This window comes from Artemia franciscana, chromosome 14 (genome assembly GCF_032884065.1).
Source record: "Artemia franciscana chromosome 14, ASM3288406v1, whole genome shotgun sequence".
Lineage (NCBI taxonomy): Eukaryota > Metazoa > Arthropoda > Branchiopoda > Anostraca > Artemiidae > Artemia > Artemia franciscana.
Window position 1 is genome coordinate 7,373,370 of NC_088876.1, and position 18,016 is coordinate 7,391,385.

Below are 18,016 nucleotides of genomic sequence, written 5' to 3' on the forward strand. Positions count from 1 at the left end.
CTCGACCTAAAAAAAACTTAAATTTGTGAAAGAGCTAGAGTGGTAAACTTTTCGGATCCGGAATCAGCACATAGTTTTTAGTCGGGCAGTGAAAGAATCATTTGTATAGCAATATGTTTGAGGTCAAGCCACATTTTTACTAGACTAAGCGGCTTCAACATTCAGAACTATAGATACTTATAAATATATTAAACTTACTTTTCAACTAATTAGATAGTTCAGCCAGATGTACACCTATGTGGTGAATTGCGCTCAGTTGAATGAAAAGTTGCTACCAGCGTTACAATTGAATAGAAGGGTACATTTCTACATGTTGTATCGTAGAGTTATAATCCATGAAAAAGCCGCTTTACCGTTATTATCATTTGCGAAAGATATCTCCCCTATTAAACTGTTTTCCCTAAGGGAGATAGTTGCTGGATTACCAGTGCGTTGATTTAAAGACGATCATTGTTTTTTCTGTTGGTAGCTATCTCTACATTTACTGCATGTTCTTGGTGAACAAGGTTTGACCCACCTCCCCCCACTCCAGTGGTGACAGGGTAACAGTGTACAAACGGTACTTCCTACCAAATTGGGCGTGCTTTCATAGCACTTGTGTGTGTGCTTACATAGCATATAGAACGTGCTTTCATATCACAATGCGGGTGCTTCTTAGGACATTTGGGCGTACTTTAATAGCACACTGTGGGTATTTCATAGCACATTCGAACGTGCTTTCCTAGCATATTTGTGCGTGGTTTCATAGCATATTATGGGTGCTTCATAGAACATTAGTGCGTGCTTTCATAGCACATTGCGCATGCTTCATAGCACATTTGGACGTGCTTTCATAGCACATCGCGGGTGTTTCATAGTACATTAGTGCGTGCTTTCATAACACATTGCGGGTGCTTTATAGCACATTTGGGTTTGCTTTCATAGCACATTGCGCATGCTTTATAGCACATCTGTGCGTGCTTTCATTTCATATTGCACGCGCTTTCATAGCACTTTCGAAACACCTGTGTCTCACCGACAGCAAAGTTCGCAGCTGTATGAGCCTGAAGGAGCATGATAAGGGCAAAGTGCGCATGAGATCGTAGACACAGGCATTAAAACGCCTAGCTAAGGACAAGTTCGACGAAATGGACGAAGAACGTCTGAGGCCATGTTTCGTGCCTCCATGAAAGTGGGCATGAAAACAATTCAGGCGGAACTAGAGCGAGAAAGTGAGACAAGCCGACGGCAGATACAACAGCAGCTGGAATCGTTGACTTCGCAGTTTACTCCTCTTGTTCAAGCTGTAGAGACGAATCAGTCCGCCATTCAGAATGCGCCAGTTACAGCTGAGAATACTACGATCCAGATTGTCAAGTTTACTGATAGTATGGATATCAATGCATACCTCACAATCTTCGAGTGAACTGCCACCCAAAATGACTGGAGTCGTGCTACATGGGCAGTTAGACTTCAGGCCTTGCAGACAGGTAAAGCCGGAGAAGCTACTGCGATTGCTCCGACAGCCGATAGCTCAGACTACGACCTTGTAAAAGAAGCTATTATGAGAAGATTTCGAGCGACTACTAAAATCTATCTCCAGTTATTCCACACGATCCAGAAGGAAGCAGACCAGTCATTTGCCGACTACGGTAAGAAACTAGAGCAGCTGCTGATCAAATGGTTGGATGTCGCCGACTAAAGATCAATCGCGACCGCATATGGGCTAAATACGAAGATTGCTGATATCCTTAGACAACTGGTGGTGGAACTATGAATCACTTCCATCAAGAATGAACAACTACGCATCTGGTTGAGAGAACTCGAGGACCCAACTCTCGTTGCTGTCTGCAAGGTGGCTGAAAACTTCTTTCTAGCCCACAAAGATGACAGAAGCAAAGGGTTGAAAGGAAGCTCACATCAGTCTTCAAGGAAAGGAGTGGCTCCGACAAGTCAAACCCACGAACAATCTTGTGAATGCCGAATCGAAAAAAAAAGGATCCAGCAGTCGAGACGCTCCGCGCCAGCAAACTAACGGAGGGGAACGAGGTTATTTCAAGTGTGTAAAGTTTGGTCACAAAGCTGTTGACTGTAGGGAACCAAGGAGACGAGAAAACTTGTTGGCTCGCAGTCCAAGTCCGGAAGAAAGAATCAAGGCAAGATTTCGTTTCAGCGGTCTGATAAATGGGAAGCCAGTGGAGCTTCTTATTGACAGTGGAGCATCCATCACTATCGTCCATAGGAGGTATGATTGAAGCCCGGGCGAACAAACATCGTCCACCGCGGAGATCTGTCGTGTCCACGGTGATTGTAAGCAATACCCTCGACATAAGGGTTATTTAGAGACAGGATATGGCAACTATACCTTCCAAAGCAATGTAAAAGTTGCAGTTTCTGATGATCTACCCCTAGACGCTATCATCGGAACTCTCTTGTTTTTTCAACTTACAAGCAACTAACCAGGCCCCTGAAAAAAGAGCCCATTTCGAGCTTCGGGACGGTCTTTTATATCAGCATACCAAAAGGAAGGATCGTTCAACTGATGGTACTGGAGGACTACCGTAGTCAGCTAATCCTGCAATATCATTGTTCGCCTTGAACTCCCCCAAGGTTGGTTCATTGAGGCCGTAGCGCAACAGCAAAGATTTTGCTTACTTTTCCTCCTGACCTGACATCTACCATCGAATCAAGAGTGAGCTGGGTTCGTGTTCATGCCGAGGAAGGAAAGCGTTTGTGGGATGTGGTGAAAGTAAAATAGAGTGTTACCCTACCTATGCGTCTAAGGGGGGAGGAAGGTAGTTGATTTTATTTTGGAAGCGGCTTCAACACTCAGGAGTAAATGTATTAAACTTACTTTTCAACTTATTACATAGTCCGATGATTTTATTTTGGAAGCGGCTTCAACACTCAGAAGTAAATGTATTAGATAGTCCGGCTAGACTTACGCCTGTGAGGTGGATTGCGCTCCGTTGAATTAAAAGTTAGTTAGCTACCGGCGTTACAAGTGAATGAAAGGGTCAATTTTTATATGCTGTATCGTAGAGTTAATAAAATGTGTGTTTCTCTATACGGATCACGACAGAGGGACATTTAGTTTGAATTGATTCTTAACTATTCGCTAGCTCCCACATGCTACGATTTACGGTAAAACACAAATGAAACTACTTATTTAATTTGCGGAAAAAGCACATAAAAATACTTTTAAAACGGTTGGTATGATGAGAACACCCTTAAATTACAAAGGATGAGTTCCAATGAATTTGTTGTTGCTAAAAGTCAATAAATGCAACGAAAGAATAAGATAATCCCACGAATTGCTGAAAAAAATTCTTACAGGAACAATCAGTTCTGTTTTTTTTTCAATTTCAGACAATTTAGCTGTTCACCTGAATCCTAGCCAGGTCTTCTCACAAACATTGGAAAATTTCAACGCAAGCAGATTTGACTTTTCCCGCAAAATCGATAATAAAATATCGCCTGCAATCCTCAAGGTTTTCAGCAAATCGTAGTGCGTGGGAACTTCGGTTATACCGCATGCATGAAAAAGATGATTACAATTCTGATGAAGCGCAACAACTACAAAGGACATCTATATGTAGGAAAAAAAAACACTCAAAATACAAATAACAAACCTTAACAATACTAGCTGCCTTGTCACCTAAAGGTTTACCGTGCCAATTTTCATGATCAGCCACTCCATCCAGTCCATGACCTTTGAAGGTTTTGGCAATGATGGCAGTTGGCTTTCCTTTGGTTGCTGCTGCTTCGTCAAAAGCCTAAATATGGATGTCGTTAATCAGTTGTAGAGCAGATAATTGCTTGTAATGTAAACTTGGCCATCAATTTATATTTCAACAGAATTTATGTTGTAACCTCAAATCTATATTTCGGCCTATGAAAAGTTTTGACAATAAAGTTGACTCATATTATTTTGAAGGCTAATTTTTTGGTACAATTTTACATTTCTTATATAATATTTCTTTTCCTTCTGATTTTTTTTTGTATAAGGAATACCCCCCCCCCCCTTCCAACAGAAAATTGGCTCTCAAAAACAACATATTTTAATTTCAATAGCAGAAATCCTCTCTTTCACCCGCTAAACGAAAGCTTATTAGTCAAATTGAACTATATAAATTTCAAATTTATACTTAAAAAGATGGAGAATTATTCAGTAATGAATATTACAGATTAACAGGAAAAAAAGATGTTGCGAAACTGACAGAGAGAGAATAAAGAGCAAAAGAAAAATATGAATATCCAGGAATCCAGGAATATATATATATATATATATATATATATATATATATATATATATATATATATATATATATATATATATATATATATCATACATATATTTATATATATATATATATATATATATATATATATATATATATATATATATATATTTATACATATATTTATATATATATATATATATATATATATATATATATATATATATATATATATATATATATATATATATATATATAGAGAGAGAGAGAGAGAGAGAGAGAGAGAGAGAAGAAGGGAGAGATAGATATCAAACAGGGGTGAAAATCAGAACATGGTAACACAAACATGTGTACAATGAATCTATTAAAATGAAAAATTGAACTGACCAGCAACTAGTTTGACTACAAGATTGATTACAACACTGGCTGTTAAGCTTTCGGGCGGATGAAGTCTCTCTAATGGCAGTGCCATTTTAAAGTGTTATCTGCGCAAGGGATGATAATAGGGTGGATTTCTACCTTGTAAAAATACGAATTAATAAGAGTTTTCAGGATTTGAGGAAGTACGTGTTTAGTCGGAAGTTCTATTTTCCCTGGGGAAGGGAGAGACTCTTCACCTCCCCTATGTTTGCAGGTATCGACATATGGCCTTTTATATAAGGAAGATATCCCCCCCTTTAGCCTATTCTTTTAGAAGCAGAAACACAAAACTTAAGGTTTATTGAAAATATTTTGGATATGTATAGATTACGGGTATCATATCTAATAAAATCGTATGTATGTCGTCCCGTCCGTCTGTCCTTTATGCATTACTACACTGTTCATCCGATCGTCAAGAAACTCAAAGAAGTTGAGTACACTCTTGATTAGGTTTTAGGCATAGAATTCCCCTTCTCCTAAGGCCCTCTCAATACTGTTCTTTCTGACAAGACTAGAGACCCTTCAACAAAAACAACAGACATTTCTTCAAGGTAAAATAATTCACATTTTCTGGATTTTCAATTAACGGGTTAGTTAATTATGAACTCCGTCATCTACCACACTTCCGGAAATTTTAAATCTCTTTTCCTCTAAGCTCCTTGAATTTGGTACTCAATAATGGTTTTCAAATTTAAAAAATCTCCTCTTTATATGGGGAAATTTTCAGTGGTCGAAGGGGGACTTCCATATTAAAATGTATTTGATTTGCCTATCTCTTTCAGACTCTGCATATGTAATCAAAACAAATTAATTACGGACTATTAATAAATGTAGTGCAAAGAACGACTTTATTCAGTCAAAATCAATGTTCGTGTTTATCGATTCAGAACTTTGTCGTGTTTTTCGATTTATGAAATAGATCCCTCGATAAGGGGAATCGGGGGAAGGGGGATTTTCGGGGAGAGAATTTTCTACCGGGGAAACTGTTTGAAAAATTTTTTAATTGAAAAATACAATCGTCATTAAACTACAGAGAGAATTTTCCGGGGGAAGGGGCGATTTACATATGGGGAAATTTTCCTTGAATTTCCTTACTTTTGAGATTGCAGCAACTTGAAAAGGGTAAGCTAGATTATAAGTAATCCGTAGAAATATAAGAGCAAAATATATATATACTTACAATAACTCTAATCAGAACATAAATTATCAGTTGTTTTCCAACACGTAGAGTTGAGGTTTTTTGTCAACAATTCCTAGAAATTCCCCAAAAATATATATGTACATTTTTACGTGCTATGATATTATGATCTAAAATGTGATCTTAAAATAGTAATTTAATTTTTCTGATTATTTATTTGGGATCACAGTTAATCAGTCGGAGTTTTAGAGTTCAAAATTAAATATACTTTTGCAACTGTCAGATTACCATATTTTGTGAACGAATGAGATCACTTTAAAAATGGCACTGTCTCTAGAGCCATTTTCTCCCAAGCACCTAAATAATACAACTATTTTCTTATGAATGAATGCAGAATTTTATTACCAATTACATGAAGGCATAAAGGATTACATGAAGGCATAAAGGAAGGCTTATGTAAAAGACAAACAATAAAAAAAAATACAAAAAATAATACATCCAAAGCCGTTGGCTAGATAAGGGCTATGATTATGATCCAGAGGAAGCAAATCGGCGCTCTCGCTTCATAACAATCACAAATGGGTTAGACATATTTAGCTGAGATTCTGGTATTACATGTCCAAGGGGGACACCCGAAATATATTTCGTATACTTATAGAAAAGAGAACTAATACCCTCCTTATCACCATCCAAATAGTCGAATAAATATGGCAAATAGATGAAAAATACACAAAGGCAAGCACGTGTGGGTCTACACAAGCATTCTACAAACGCGAACAAAAAATACGGCTACAACCAGGATCTGTGTTCATGGAGGGGAGGGGGGTACAAAAAAGTTCAGTGATTATCAAGGTGTATGCGCGCAAAATTGTATTTACATGTATTTTTCTTACTTCTGTATGACTCGGAAAAAAGTTTGGGTGTGGGGGTTCAACCAGGCAAGCCCCCTGGATACGGTCACGGGTATAATGTGCTTTACAAAATGTTAAAGGACCAAATTTTAAGACGCAGTATTAAACACCTTCCATGATTCTTTAAATTCAGGGGAAAAAGAATTACCTGTACTATTTCTTCAATATTGTGGCCATCAATTACAATAGCATGAAATCCAAATGCATCTGCTCTCTTTCTGTAGGTCTCGACATCATGTTGCAAGGCCGTTGGCTCAGACTGTCCGAGACGATTAACATCAAAAATAGCAACAAGATTATCAAGCTTGTAATGACCAGCAAAATGCATTGCTTCCCAAATGGATCCTTCGGCAGACTCTCCATCTCCAATCAAGCAATAGGTTCTGTATAGGAAATAAATGTTAATCAGACGACGCATATGGGGTACATTAGGAATCTAATCATTATATTAGTCTCATATTTGCAATCGACAAGCGTACAATCTTTGGATACAAACTACAGTGAAAATTAGAAGCCATTGCGAAACATTAAGGCTGCAGGAGGTGTTGGTCTTTGAACACCGGTATTAAAAGCCAACTCGTATGTAGTTTGTTACTTCAAACACCTTTGAATACTAACTTTACAGGAAATCAACCATTAGTCGGAGGTATAAAGTGTTTACCTGTTCTTTGGACACATTGAGAGTTGCTAATCATTGATTCTTACAGCTGAACCCTTTCTGGTGAAAGTCATGCCTGCACATTGGAGGAGGGTTATCTGAAGTTTCTTTTTTCGAAATGAGAACCAACCCATTTTGAAAGAAGAAATTTCAGACAGGTAAAAGAAATTTCACCCACATAAACAGTCTGATGAATATCTTAGCTACAGACTCTTAGTATTTATAAGTACTTATAGGTATTTAACGGCAAGAATCATGTTAACTTATAGGGCCTTGATTATAGACTTGTGCATTTAACTTATAGACTTGCCTTATAGGCTTTTATTACATAAGTACTTATATACAAGCAATATGTTGACTTATAAGCTCTAAGTTAAAGGCTTATAGACTCTTAGTACATATAAGTACTTATAGACAAGTGCAATATTAACTTATAGGCTCTTAGTTAGAAGCTCATAGGCCCTCACTAACTTTAAGTACTTATAAGGCACTCATAGGAAATAATATGTTAACTTCTAGGCCCTTAGTATATACAAGTATTTATAGGTACTTATAAACAAGTGCCATGTTAACTTATAGGCTCTTTTATGACCAAACGCCATTTTGGTCATAATGAGAGTACCACGGGACAAAGCCTCCCTCTGCGAAAAAAATGAGTTTTTTTTTTCTTTCGAAAAAAAATTTTGTATTCATTTGGTTTTATTTGGCGAACCTTATTGCATATTTATACAGACATATTATTGTATACAACAAGCAATCAAATAAAAACCATATATTATGACTATTCCAAGTATTTGAGACATGTTGCATATGAAAAATGTTTTTATACATTTATGACAAACACATTTTTTTTTAAATCATGACCGACCCACATCTTTTTTCACACCGGAAATTGGTTGTATGCCAATTACCAGGAAAACTACAGTGCCGTTTTCGAGAATATATATATATATATATATATATATATATATATATATATATATATATATATATATATATATATACTCGTTTAATAAGATAGATTTCCCACCTGATTTTTTTTCCTTCTCAGGTGACAATAGATCTGGCTACCAAAGCTTAATTCAACTCTTATTAGAAACTATTAAACCGCATCACGAATCTATATGCCTGCTTTCTTATTATTACTATGATTTTGAAAGAATTCAAGAAATTTCAGGAGTCCCAATCTTAAAATATTATTTTATATCACCACAACCCAAGAATAATATCCTATGTTTAATTTATATGAACAAGTAATTTAGCCTATTCCAATGAAATCGTTTTGATCAATAAATAGTAACCGCATTATTTGGGAATTTTGAAACCGAGAATATAATGTTTTATGGCTAGTTAAACAATGGAGGTCAGAGATAACTAGAGGCAATATAATCCAGACTGGTTGAATGATCACAAGATATGCGGAAACAATTTTTTCCTCTTGGACAATCCATATATTAAGAGTGATTAATAAACACAGTTAAAAAGACAAAAGAGCAAATACAAACACTCAAGGTATGGTCACACCGTCCTAGTTGTTACTGAAAATTTTCTGTTAGTGAACAGAACATAATTTCTAACCAACGAAAAGTATATTTTTAACCAAAAAAAGTAAAAGATTTCAAACCTAAATAAAGGGAGAAACTCGTTACAAAGCCCTGAAACACAAAACATTATCCATGTTTATTTTTAATGAAGAAATCTGTAAGTTTTATTTTTATTCTGATGCTCAATAGATTTTTTAACATATAACCATAAACAATTTTTACCAACAACTTCGAATTGGTGCCAAATTTTACGAATATTTTTTTTTAATAGCTCACAGAAAACACCATTTTAGAAAAATTGTAGCTTTTATTAGAATGATGAAAACAAGACTATAGGAATCAATATGACGTAATTGGAGAGCTTTTTTGGCAAAATAAGAAACAAAATTTGAAAATCATTGTTGTGCAACATAAAAATTGTAGAAGATAAGAAAAACTGAAAAAATCTTTAACGGGTTTTTGCTATTATTTATAAGCAGCCTTTTGTAAAGAATGTGATATAGATCAAAATGGGCCAAGTTCATTTTAGCAAAAATATGTTATTGAACTCGGAAACTCTACACTATTTCTAATAGTGCTGAATCAATTCTAACGTCAAGTAAAGAAAGTTAATAGGCTGGAAAAAGAAAAACAAACAAACCTTAAAACTAATTAAAAACGAATATGTCATGCATAAAATGAAGGGGAGGAAATATAAGAGGGAAAACATGAAGAGCTCAATTATTCAATTATTTCTGTGAGGAAAAAAGAAGGATAACACACATTTGGGAGAAAGGGGTAACATTCAAAGATTTGGGGGCTGGCATCTATATAAGAGCAACAGACTTTACTATCTGAAATAAATCGTTTTTTTATACTTTTAGGAAGTAGGATATAAATCTAACTTACCCAAAATCACGTCACAAAACAACGCTTCTAGTTTTAAAAATGAAACAAGACCGAAGCACTCCCAAGTCCTGCATTATTTTCAATGTATCAAATTTGATTTCTCTTTTTATTTATTTTTTTGTAAAATTTATCTTAATTTAGATTAATTAATTTAGGCCCATTCGCAATGAAAACTTAATAACACTAAGATACAGATAATGTCAATTGGAAATCAGCCAGTTCTAACTCAGTCATAATGAAAGTCTAGTGTAAAGAACTGGATATAGCCAAAACTCCAATCTGATTGATCTTAAATTTATTAAGGATAAGGCAACTGAAGAGCTTCATTTAGCAATCCTTAGTTATATAGAAACATACTGAGAGATTGAAATGCTGTACTGTAGTGGCAAAGTGTATTAAATCTCAGCTTGGTATACAATATACAAAAAATACATTATATACTTTTGTTTATATCCAATATAAATGCAAGCACAGGATACTGTAAGCGAAGGGGTAAGTTCCAGGGTATATGAAAATGTTTTAATATTTAAACCCCTGTCTACAATTAGCACTTTTTGGAAAACTTGGTTGAACATTTTCTATCTGAACAAGTTTGATTGGATACAATCCTGAACATTAGAAACAGTCTGTTTACTACCCTCAGCTAAAACTTGCTTTAAGCGTTAGCTGAATTTCAGTATCAGTATTCTCAGGGTGATTAGGCCTTTGCTATCCCAACTTAATTGCATACCAAACATACAGAAATACTTAAGTATCCACCAATAATAATCAAATATTGATATGTTATTTATTATTTAATTTATTAATTATCTTTTTCTATTTTATTTTATTAAGATTTATTTATTTTTGTATTTTGCACATTTTTCATTAATATTTATCATTTAAAACTTGTATTTTTATGTTGCCATTACTGTCATTTATACATTATCACAGTTTTATTCTAAGCTTTCTACTTCAAGCATAGCTTTAGATAACAGCCAAGAATAAAAACCTTTTCCACTGATATATCAGATTCTTGAAACAAGATTCAGAATGATCAGTAGAACAACTAATCCATGGGTGTCACACATTTTTGCATAAATTTTTTTAATTCACTTAAAAAAAAAACAATTTTTAGTCTATATTTGAAATATGACTTTGCTTCTTCAAAAATCTCACTTATTTAGCAGTTGAAACCAGTTATTTGACAAATGCTGGTGACATTATTTTACTTGTCATTGGTTATTTACATTATTTTAGCTGGTCTTGAGCAAAAATTTTAAGGTTTTATGAATGAATTAAAGAAAAAAGGTCTGTAAATTAACATTGCAAAATGTAAGTCTTTTAGAATAAATGATCCATTCTTGAATTTGATAATGGTTGGGCTTTCCGTGCTTCGGATTTAATGACATACCTTGGCGTTCTGTGTTCTTCCACTAAAACAATTTATCTCTTATTGGATTAAATTATCCCAATCATCCATTTAAATTAATTAGATTATCTTTTGTATTGAATTAAAAACCCGCTTAACTAAAAGAACTAAAAGAATTTATCTCTTATTGGATTAAATTATCACAATCATCCATTTAAACTAATTAGATTATCTTTTGTATTGAATTAAAAAACCCGCTAGGGTAGTAAAGAATAAGTGTGATCCTGTTAGAAAAAAGAAGCTAAAAATATTTATGTGACAGGAATCTTTTTCCTTTTTTTGTGAAATTTCGAAAATTACATCTTTTTATTTATTTATTTTTGTGATTTATCATTTTTTTTTGTCCGTTATTTTATGGTAATTTCATTAGAATTTGTTTTATGTATTACCCCTAATCTTTTGTATCTATGAGGTAAGTAGAAGTACAATAACAGTGCCTACATTTTCACATGGCTATAACCCTCTAGAATAGCCTTCCAGACAGCTTTAATTAAAATAATTCAATTAATCCAATCAAAATAAACCCAGTCAAAGCACCCAGAATTAGTTTAGATTGTTAGAAGAAACTAATTAAAAAAGAAACTTCCGAATATACATAATTTCATTGTCAACATGAAAAAGGGGCAAGAAGATGCCCTATCCCTTCTAATACGAATGCCACCCGCTTTCTCGAACTTCCAAAATCTTTACAACTAAAGCATATGTATCAAGGGTGCGAGTAAACCTACCCAAGATTGGTCAGCATGATTTAGAAAATTTTCAGTGGTTTTTGATTAAGTGAATTTCCGGGGAGAAACCAGCCCTTTTCAGTGAATTTAGAGAAATATAGGCTTAAAATACAATTATTTCCTTCTTCAGAAGAAAACAACCCACCTTTCCAGAAGGAAATTTGGTCTCCTTTAATAAACTGAGTGAGCTAGGCAAATATTACCACTCACGTTTGAAATTTTCAACTATATGAGAAGAGAAATGCAGAGAGGCCAGCCCATATATTTTGTCCGTGACTATGATCCTCTGGAATAGCCTTCCAGACAGCACTAGGGGCTCTGAATTAAGCTCTTCATTTCAACTGCAGGTCAAAAAATTTCTCCTTAATTGAGTTGGAAAGTGAGAACAGCTTCCTTGTATATATCATGCATCAGTTCTTCACCTGTTTATTTCTTCTTTTTGGTATTTTTATTTCTAATTTCTGTTGTTTGTTGTTCAAATTTCTCCTTAGTTGAGTTGCAAAGTTAGAACATCTTCCTTGTATATATCATGCATTAGTTCTTCACCTGTTTATATCTTCTTTTTGTTTTTATTTTTGATTAGGAAACGTGATTTAATTAATTAATTGAGTCATTGCATACAATTTAACCATGATGATTGCATATTTATTTAACCATGATTTTTTTTGTATATTGATGAAAATTAAGGAATGTATGAACCTATGACATGAGTCATAAATAAATTAATTACTAGAAAATTACTATAAAACAGTCCCCTTTTCTCTTTCTATAGCATTAAAACATAAAAACAGCCTATCTACCTGTAGGAAGCCTTGTCAATATTTTTCCCAACATATGCCATACCAGCAGCTACACTAAGTCCTTGACCAAGGGATCCAGTGGCAACATCTATGAAATTCAAACGTGGGGTTGGATGACCCTCCAAATCACTATCAATTTTCCTCAAGTTCATTAGTTCACTCTTGGGGAAAAGTCCAGCTTCAGCCCATGCTAAAGATATACAAACAAAAATAAGAAAAGTAGCATTAAGCAGGGTTAAGCAGCTTAATTCAGTAAGCAGTAGTATTAAGAAAAGCTGCAAAAGTATATCAAAGCTGTTCAATAGAATCTAACCATTTTTATTGATTGACTCTGCTATGCCTGAGCTTCACTAGTGAGAAGATTTGGAGCCAGGATATTAAAACTTTCTCTTTAAAACTAATTATAAAACCTAAATAGAAAAATAAATGGCAATTTTTATTTCTTTTTTACATTGATTTACATTAGTCTGAAAAATATAAGAGCCCCCTTTGCCAAAAGCACACAAAAATTACATTTGTATATATTCAAAAACAACTGAAGAAAAAAATCCACATATTTTCAGAAAATATTTTAGGATGGGCAAAGAAAAACTTAACCTAGCCTTAAACTTAACTTAGCCTTAAACCTAGTTGTTTTGGATAGTTTGATATGGTTGATGGTAGCAGGAAAGAAAAATGGTAGGGAGGTGGATGGCAGGGAAGTGGGGTGATAGGGAAACAGGAGAGTAGTGGTATGATGTGTTATGGAAATGATAAGAGTTGGTGAAACTGACTTGTATCTAATGCTGCATTGCTGCAAAAACGTTAACCTTTCAGAAGTGCATGTTTTGTATTTTGAAGAAATTGTTTTTCAGTTTGGGAATAAAGAAAGCTAAACCTTAGCTGAAATAATTATTTTTTCAAGAACATTAAAGAGCATTATTAAAACCTGAAATGATAAGAAATAAAAACATAATAAGGCCCTAGAGCAAAACAAAACTACCAAAAACAAATGTCACACTGTCAACCCCCATAATTGCCCCTAAAACTAGTTTCACTTGTGATTTACCAAAAACAATATATATTTTGATGTGCCTTTCTATATGTGTATTATATAATAAAACATTCTAAAAATGAGAATTCTATTCACGTCTACAGAAAAAAATCTATCTTTAAAACATTTACATTAACAATTAATAAATTTAAAAGGATACTTATTTTTGTCATGAATGGGCAATTGGTAACTTAATATAAATTTAAAATCATTAACTGGCTATTTTCAAAGCAATCTGATAAGTGCAAATGACTTTCTAGCCTTTCTAGTAATTGGCTTGATGAATATTGCGCTTTTTCTATAAAATACTAGAAGGAGAATAACATTTGGAATACTTATTAAAAAGCCAAAGATCCATCTAATGAAAGCTATAACCTACTGACAAGCAAGTAAATAGACAAGCAAGAGAAACAAGTTTGAAATTAAAAAAAAAACTACTTCAGCACCTCAAAAGTGAAAGCTATAAGTAGAATTAGTAACTTACGCTTTAATATGTAGCATTGGCATCACTCTTATAAGTAGCATAACTCTCTAGTAAGCTTCATTTTTTTTTATCTACATAATTCCAGTAGCATCAATTCAAGAAAATGTTTTTCCAAATCTATGCAACAGGAAAAATTTGAAATGTTTCAATAAAATACCAAGAAAAGGCACTTCTTAGTTTAAATAGCCCCCCCCCCCCTGAAAAGCTTTTTTTCAAACCCCAGGGGGAACCTAGGGAGCATATGCCCCCCTTTTCTTGATGCTGCTAGATCATTCATTTTGATACTTATTCATGTCTTTAGAACCATAATCTCACATGTAAAAACTTGAATGCAACTCTAAATCCATCAGATTGTTCAAAAACAGAAGAGGAGAAATCACACCCAAGCCACAGAAAAGACCCAGATCAGGTTTAAAAGCCAATTAGATGGTTTAGACTAAAACCTCACATATGTCTATTTCAGGAGATGATATTCACAAGAAGCATCACAGAAGAATAAAGTTTATTTGTTTCACCATTCATATTCATAGAAATGTACTCTAAAGGACAGTAAACTAAATCACAAAAAAGGAAAAAAAATAGTTTATTTAATAAAAAAGTCAAGTTACTGACCTGCATAGAGTATAGGTGCAGCATGCCCTTTTGAGAGTATAAACCTATCTGAAGAAGGATCCTTTGGAGCAGAGACTTTGTACTTCATTGCATGGAAAAAAAGAACAGACAAAATATCTGCCATGGATGCACATGATGAGGGATGCCTATATGAAAAATAAGCACATTAAAAGAATAAAAAACCTCAAGGTCAGTTAATATTGGTATCTAACCATCAAATATCATTTTACAAGCATCAGCATTGGCTGACTATCTCAAAAAAGAGTACATTAGCAAACTTTCTCAGCACCACAGAGCTCCCAAAACTACCAAAAAAAAAAAAAAATGATGTCATTAAAAGTTTGGTAAACATTAATAGATCTTTGACATGTCAACAGTTAGAAAAGCTGATGGGAAATAGCTGGTAAATAAAGGAAAATATACTCTTTTACAGATTGTTAGGAAGAGTGTCATCTATTCAATGTTCCCACAGCATAAAATGTAGGTCACTGTGTTATCTTATCTTAAATTGCAGCTTGGAGCATGTTGGTAAGGTTTTCAATCAAAGTTGGTAACCCCACAAGAAACTCCCAAAGCTGTCAAATGATATTTCCTTTGATCTGATTTTTAACAAGTGTGCTACAATATTTTTTAAGGAACATTCTTCCTGGAGTTTTAAAAATAAAATTCTGCTCTTTTTAATTGAATAAGCAAAATCTTCATCTTCTAATGATGTAGGTTTTCTTAAAGCTGAATATTTCTATCTCCAGCTCCAAATGGGAGGGGTTAAATGGTTCAAGTTTCTTGGGAAAGTAGGTATTGGCTTTTAGTTTTCTGATATTGATTCAGATCTCTGATATAAGCTCTTGAAGTTATGGGAAGAAAATCATAAGACAAGATAGTGTGATCCTTCCAGGTGATTCTTTAAGGTACCTTATCACCTTAAGAGTTACATGAATGTACACCTCCAACAGAACTTCACACAATTATGACTTCTAAAATAGGAAAAAATGGCTTCTGAAAATTTTGCAAGCCTAATTAAATTGCTAAATTATTTGTCAAGTATTATTGAAATGAAAATGGACTAATTTGCTGCAAGTCTTGCAAGATGAAAACAGGAACATTGAAGTGGTTATTAGAGGCTATAGGCCTAGGATGAATGTACAATTTTTTTTCAAATTCCTTGTCTTTAGCTTATCATATGACTACATTTGATGTTTATTAACTAGTTAGATATTAAAGAAAATGTTATCTAGGAAGTACTTATTTGCCCTAGATATGTTGCAGCTCATGACTACTTCATAAATAGGTATTTTCATTCTTTGGTTAAACCCATGCTTAATTTAATTATATTTTTAATAGTAAATTATAATTTAGGAGTTCTGATTACTTCTATTTAATAATAACAAATGTGGTAAGCTATGTGAAGCTTGGTATACAAGGTATGTTACCCATTTTAGTTTTTTTTAGAGAAACCACAAGAGGGAGGAAAAGGAGATAGTATATTCATTGTAACCAAACAACATAAATATACATAAAACATTTGGTAAAATTCTAGTTAATTGACTTCTTGCTATCTCAGAAAGGGTTTAGGTTAGGAAAATGAAACTTTCAGGGATGAATCTACAGACCAAAGTATGACCTGGGAAGGTATTTTGAAGTAACTACCTCTACTCCTTCTCCCTCTAGAGGGCCCTGACCTTTAAAATATGTGTGTTATAAAAGTGAAACCTTGCAAAATAGATCTTCTGCTTAATTGAAGTACAACAAAATTGTTTTCAGCTTCATAACTTTGCTCAATTCTATTTTATAAGATTTTAAAGATATGCAAATATATTTCCTAAATTTTGAAAAAAAAACACTGATATGGCTCAAAATTCTACTCAAATAACAGGAATTATATTTTCAGAACTAAAGGCAGAGAAAAAGCAACTAGTAACTGAAAATTAAGGTAAATTTTGTTTTGTCAAAATTTCAATAGGTATAGACCTGTCATGTAGGCAAATTTCAGGGCCCTTTGGAGGGAGGAGTGGACATGGGTACTTTGAAATACCTTCCTGGGACATACTTTGGCCTGTAGACCCATCCCTGAAAGTTTCATTTTCCTAACCTAAACCCTTTCTGAGATAGCAAGAAGTCAATTAACTAGAATTTTACCTTATTTTCCTAACCTCTTTCCAAGATAGCCAAAATTAGCTAAAGCACAATTTTACCAAGGTTTTCTTGGGTTAGCATCCCTGTTGGGTACAAGAAAACATCTAAGAAAATTATGCTGATATAGCCTATGTGAGCTAAGGTTTTTGGGCTGCCCTTTTATAGAACTATTAAATAGCCTACCCCAAAAAATTATCATAGAACGTGATTAAATGCAGACTTACCCAGATTTGCTAGCACTCGTGGCTAAAATAGACTGAATTCTCAGTCGATCAGCAATAATTTGGAGCTGTTTAGACTTTTCAGAATCCATTTTGGAGATTTTCTTCTTGATGTTTATCGGCTCTCTATCACTAATTTTACGCTGAGTCATTGAACAAATCAGAGGGCAAAGTCGATCGATCGTCATTTATGGCCAGAGATATACTCAACCCACCCGTTCCTTGTAACCAGTACGTTGATATTGTCACAAGATTTTTATAAAAAAAACAATAAAGGAAGGGGCTCAAATTAGTATTTAAATTTCGTTTTTTCTAGGAAAAGTCAATAAAACCCCAATTTACCAAGGCTTTTGTCTTCTCCCGCCACTTGACTTCAAAACGGTTTGAGTTGAAAAAGATATATTAATTCACTTCAATTCAGTCAAATCACACATTGGCATTAAAAATTTCCAAAATATTGAGTAACTATAAATATTCGCATGCTTCCAGACCGTAATTGGACAAGTAACAATAAAGACTAACTCAAAGTCATAGTAATTATCTAGTTGTGTTGTGTGGTTTGTCCTTGTCAAATTAATTCATGCGTAAAAACAGATCGTCAATGTCTCCATCCATCTTATTAGGTAGTATATGTTCGTAAGATATCACTTTCAATAGGAGCATCAGATTCTGTCATATGCTTAATATTGTTTCATGTCTATATGAATGATTCCTGCTCCAAAGAAGAGGAGGATCTTAACGACTTCAATAAAAAGTTATTGCAAATAAGTAAAGATTTTGATGATAATCATTAAGATGTTCGATGAAACTGATTT

The 18,016-nt window shown here is 33.9% G+C and overlaps 1 protein-coding gene across 1 annotated transcript in view; it reads right to left on the reverse strand.

Annotated features, from left to right (window-relative positions):
- The window catches only part of LOC136035259 (transketolase-like protein 2), a 39,406-nt gene extending 21,686 nt beyond the window's left edge, over positions 1–17,720 (reverse strand). Inside the window, exons 1-5 of the mRNA XM_065716929.1 lie at positions 17,205–17,720; positions 14,848–14,993; positions 12,719–12,908; positions 6,838–7,072; positions 3,612–3,755 (exon numbers count right to left, since the gene is read on the reverse strand). Coding sequence (XP_065573001.1) covers positions 3,612–3,755; positions 6,838–7,072; positions 12,719–12,908; positions 14,848–14,993; positions 17,205–17,389 — 900 coding nt within the window. The 5' untranslated portion in view covers positions 17,390–17,720. The remainder of the gene's footprint in view (positions 1–3,611; positions 3,756–6,837; positions 7,073–12,718; positions 12,909–14,847; positions 14,994–17,204) is intronic.
- Between the last annotated feature and the right edge of the window lie 296 nt (positions 17,721–18,016).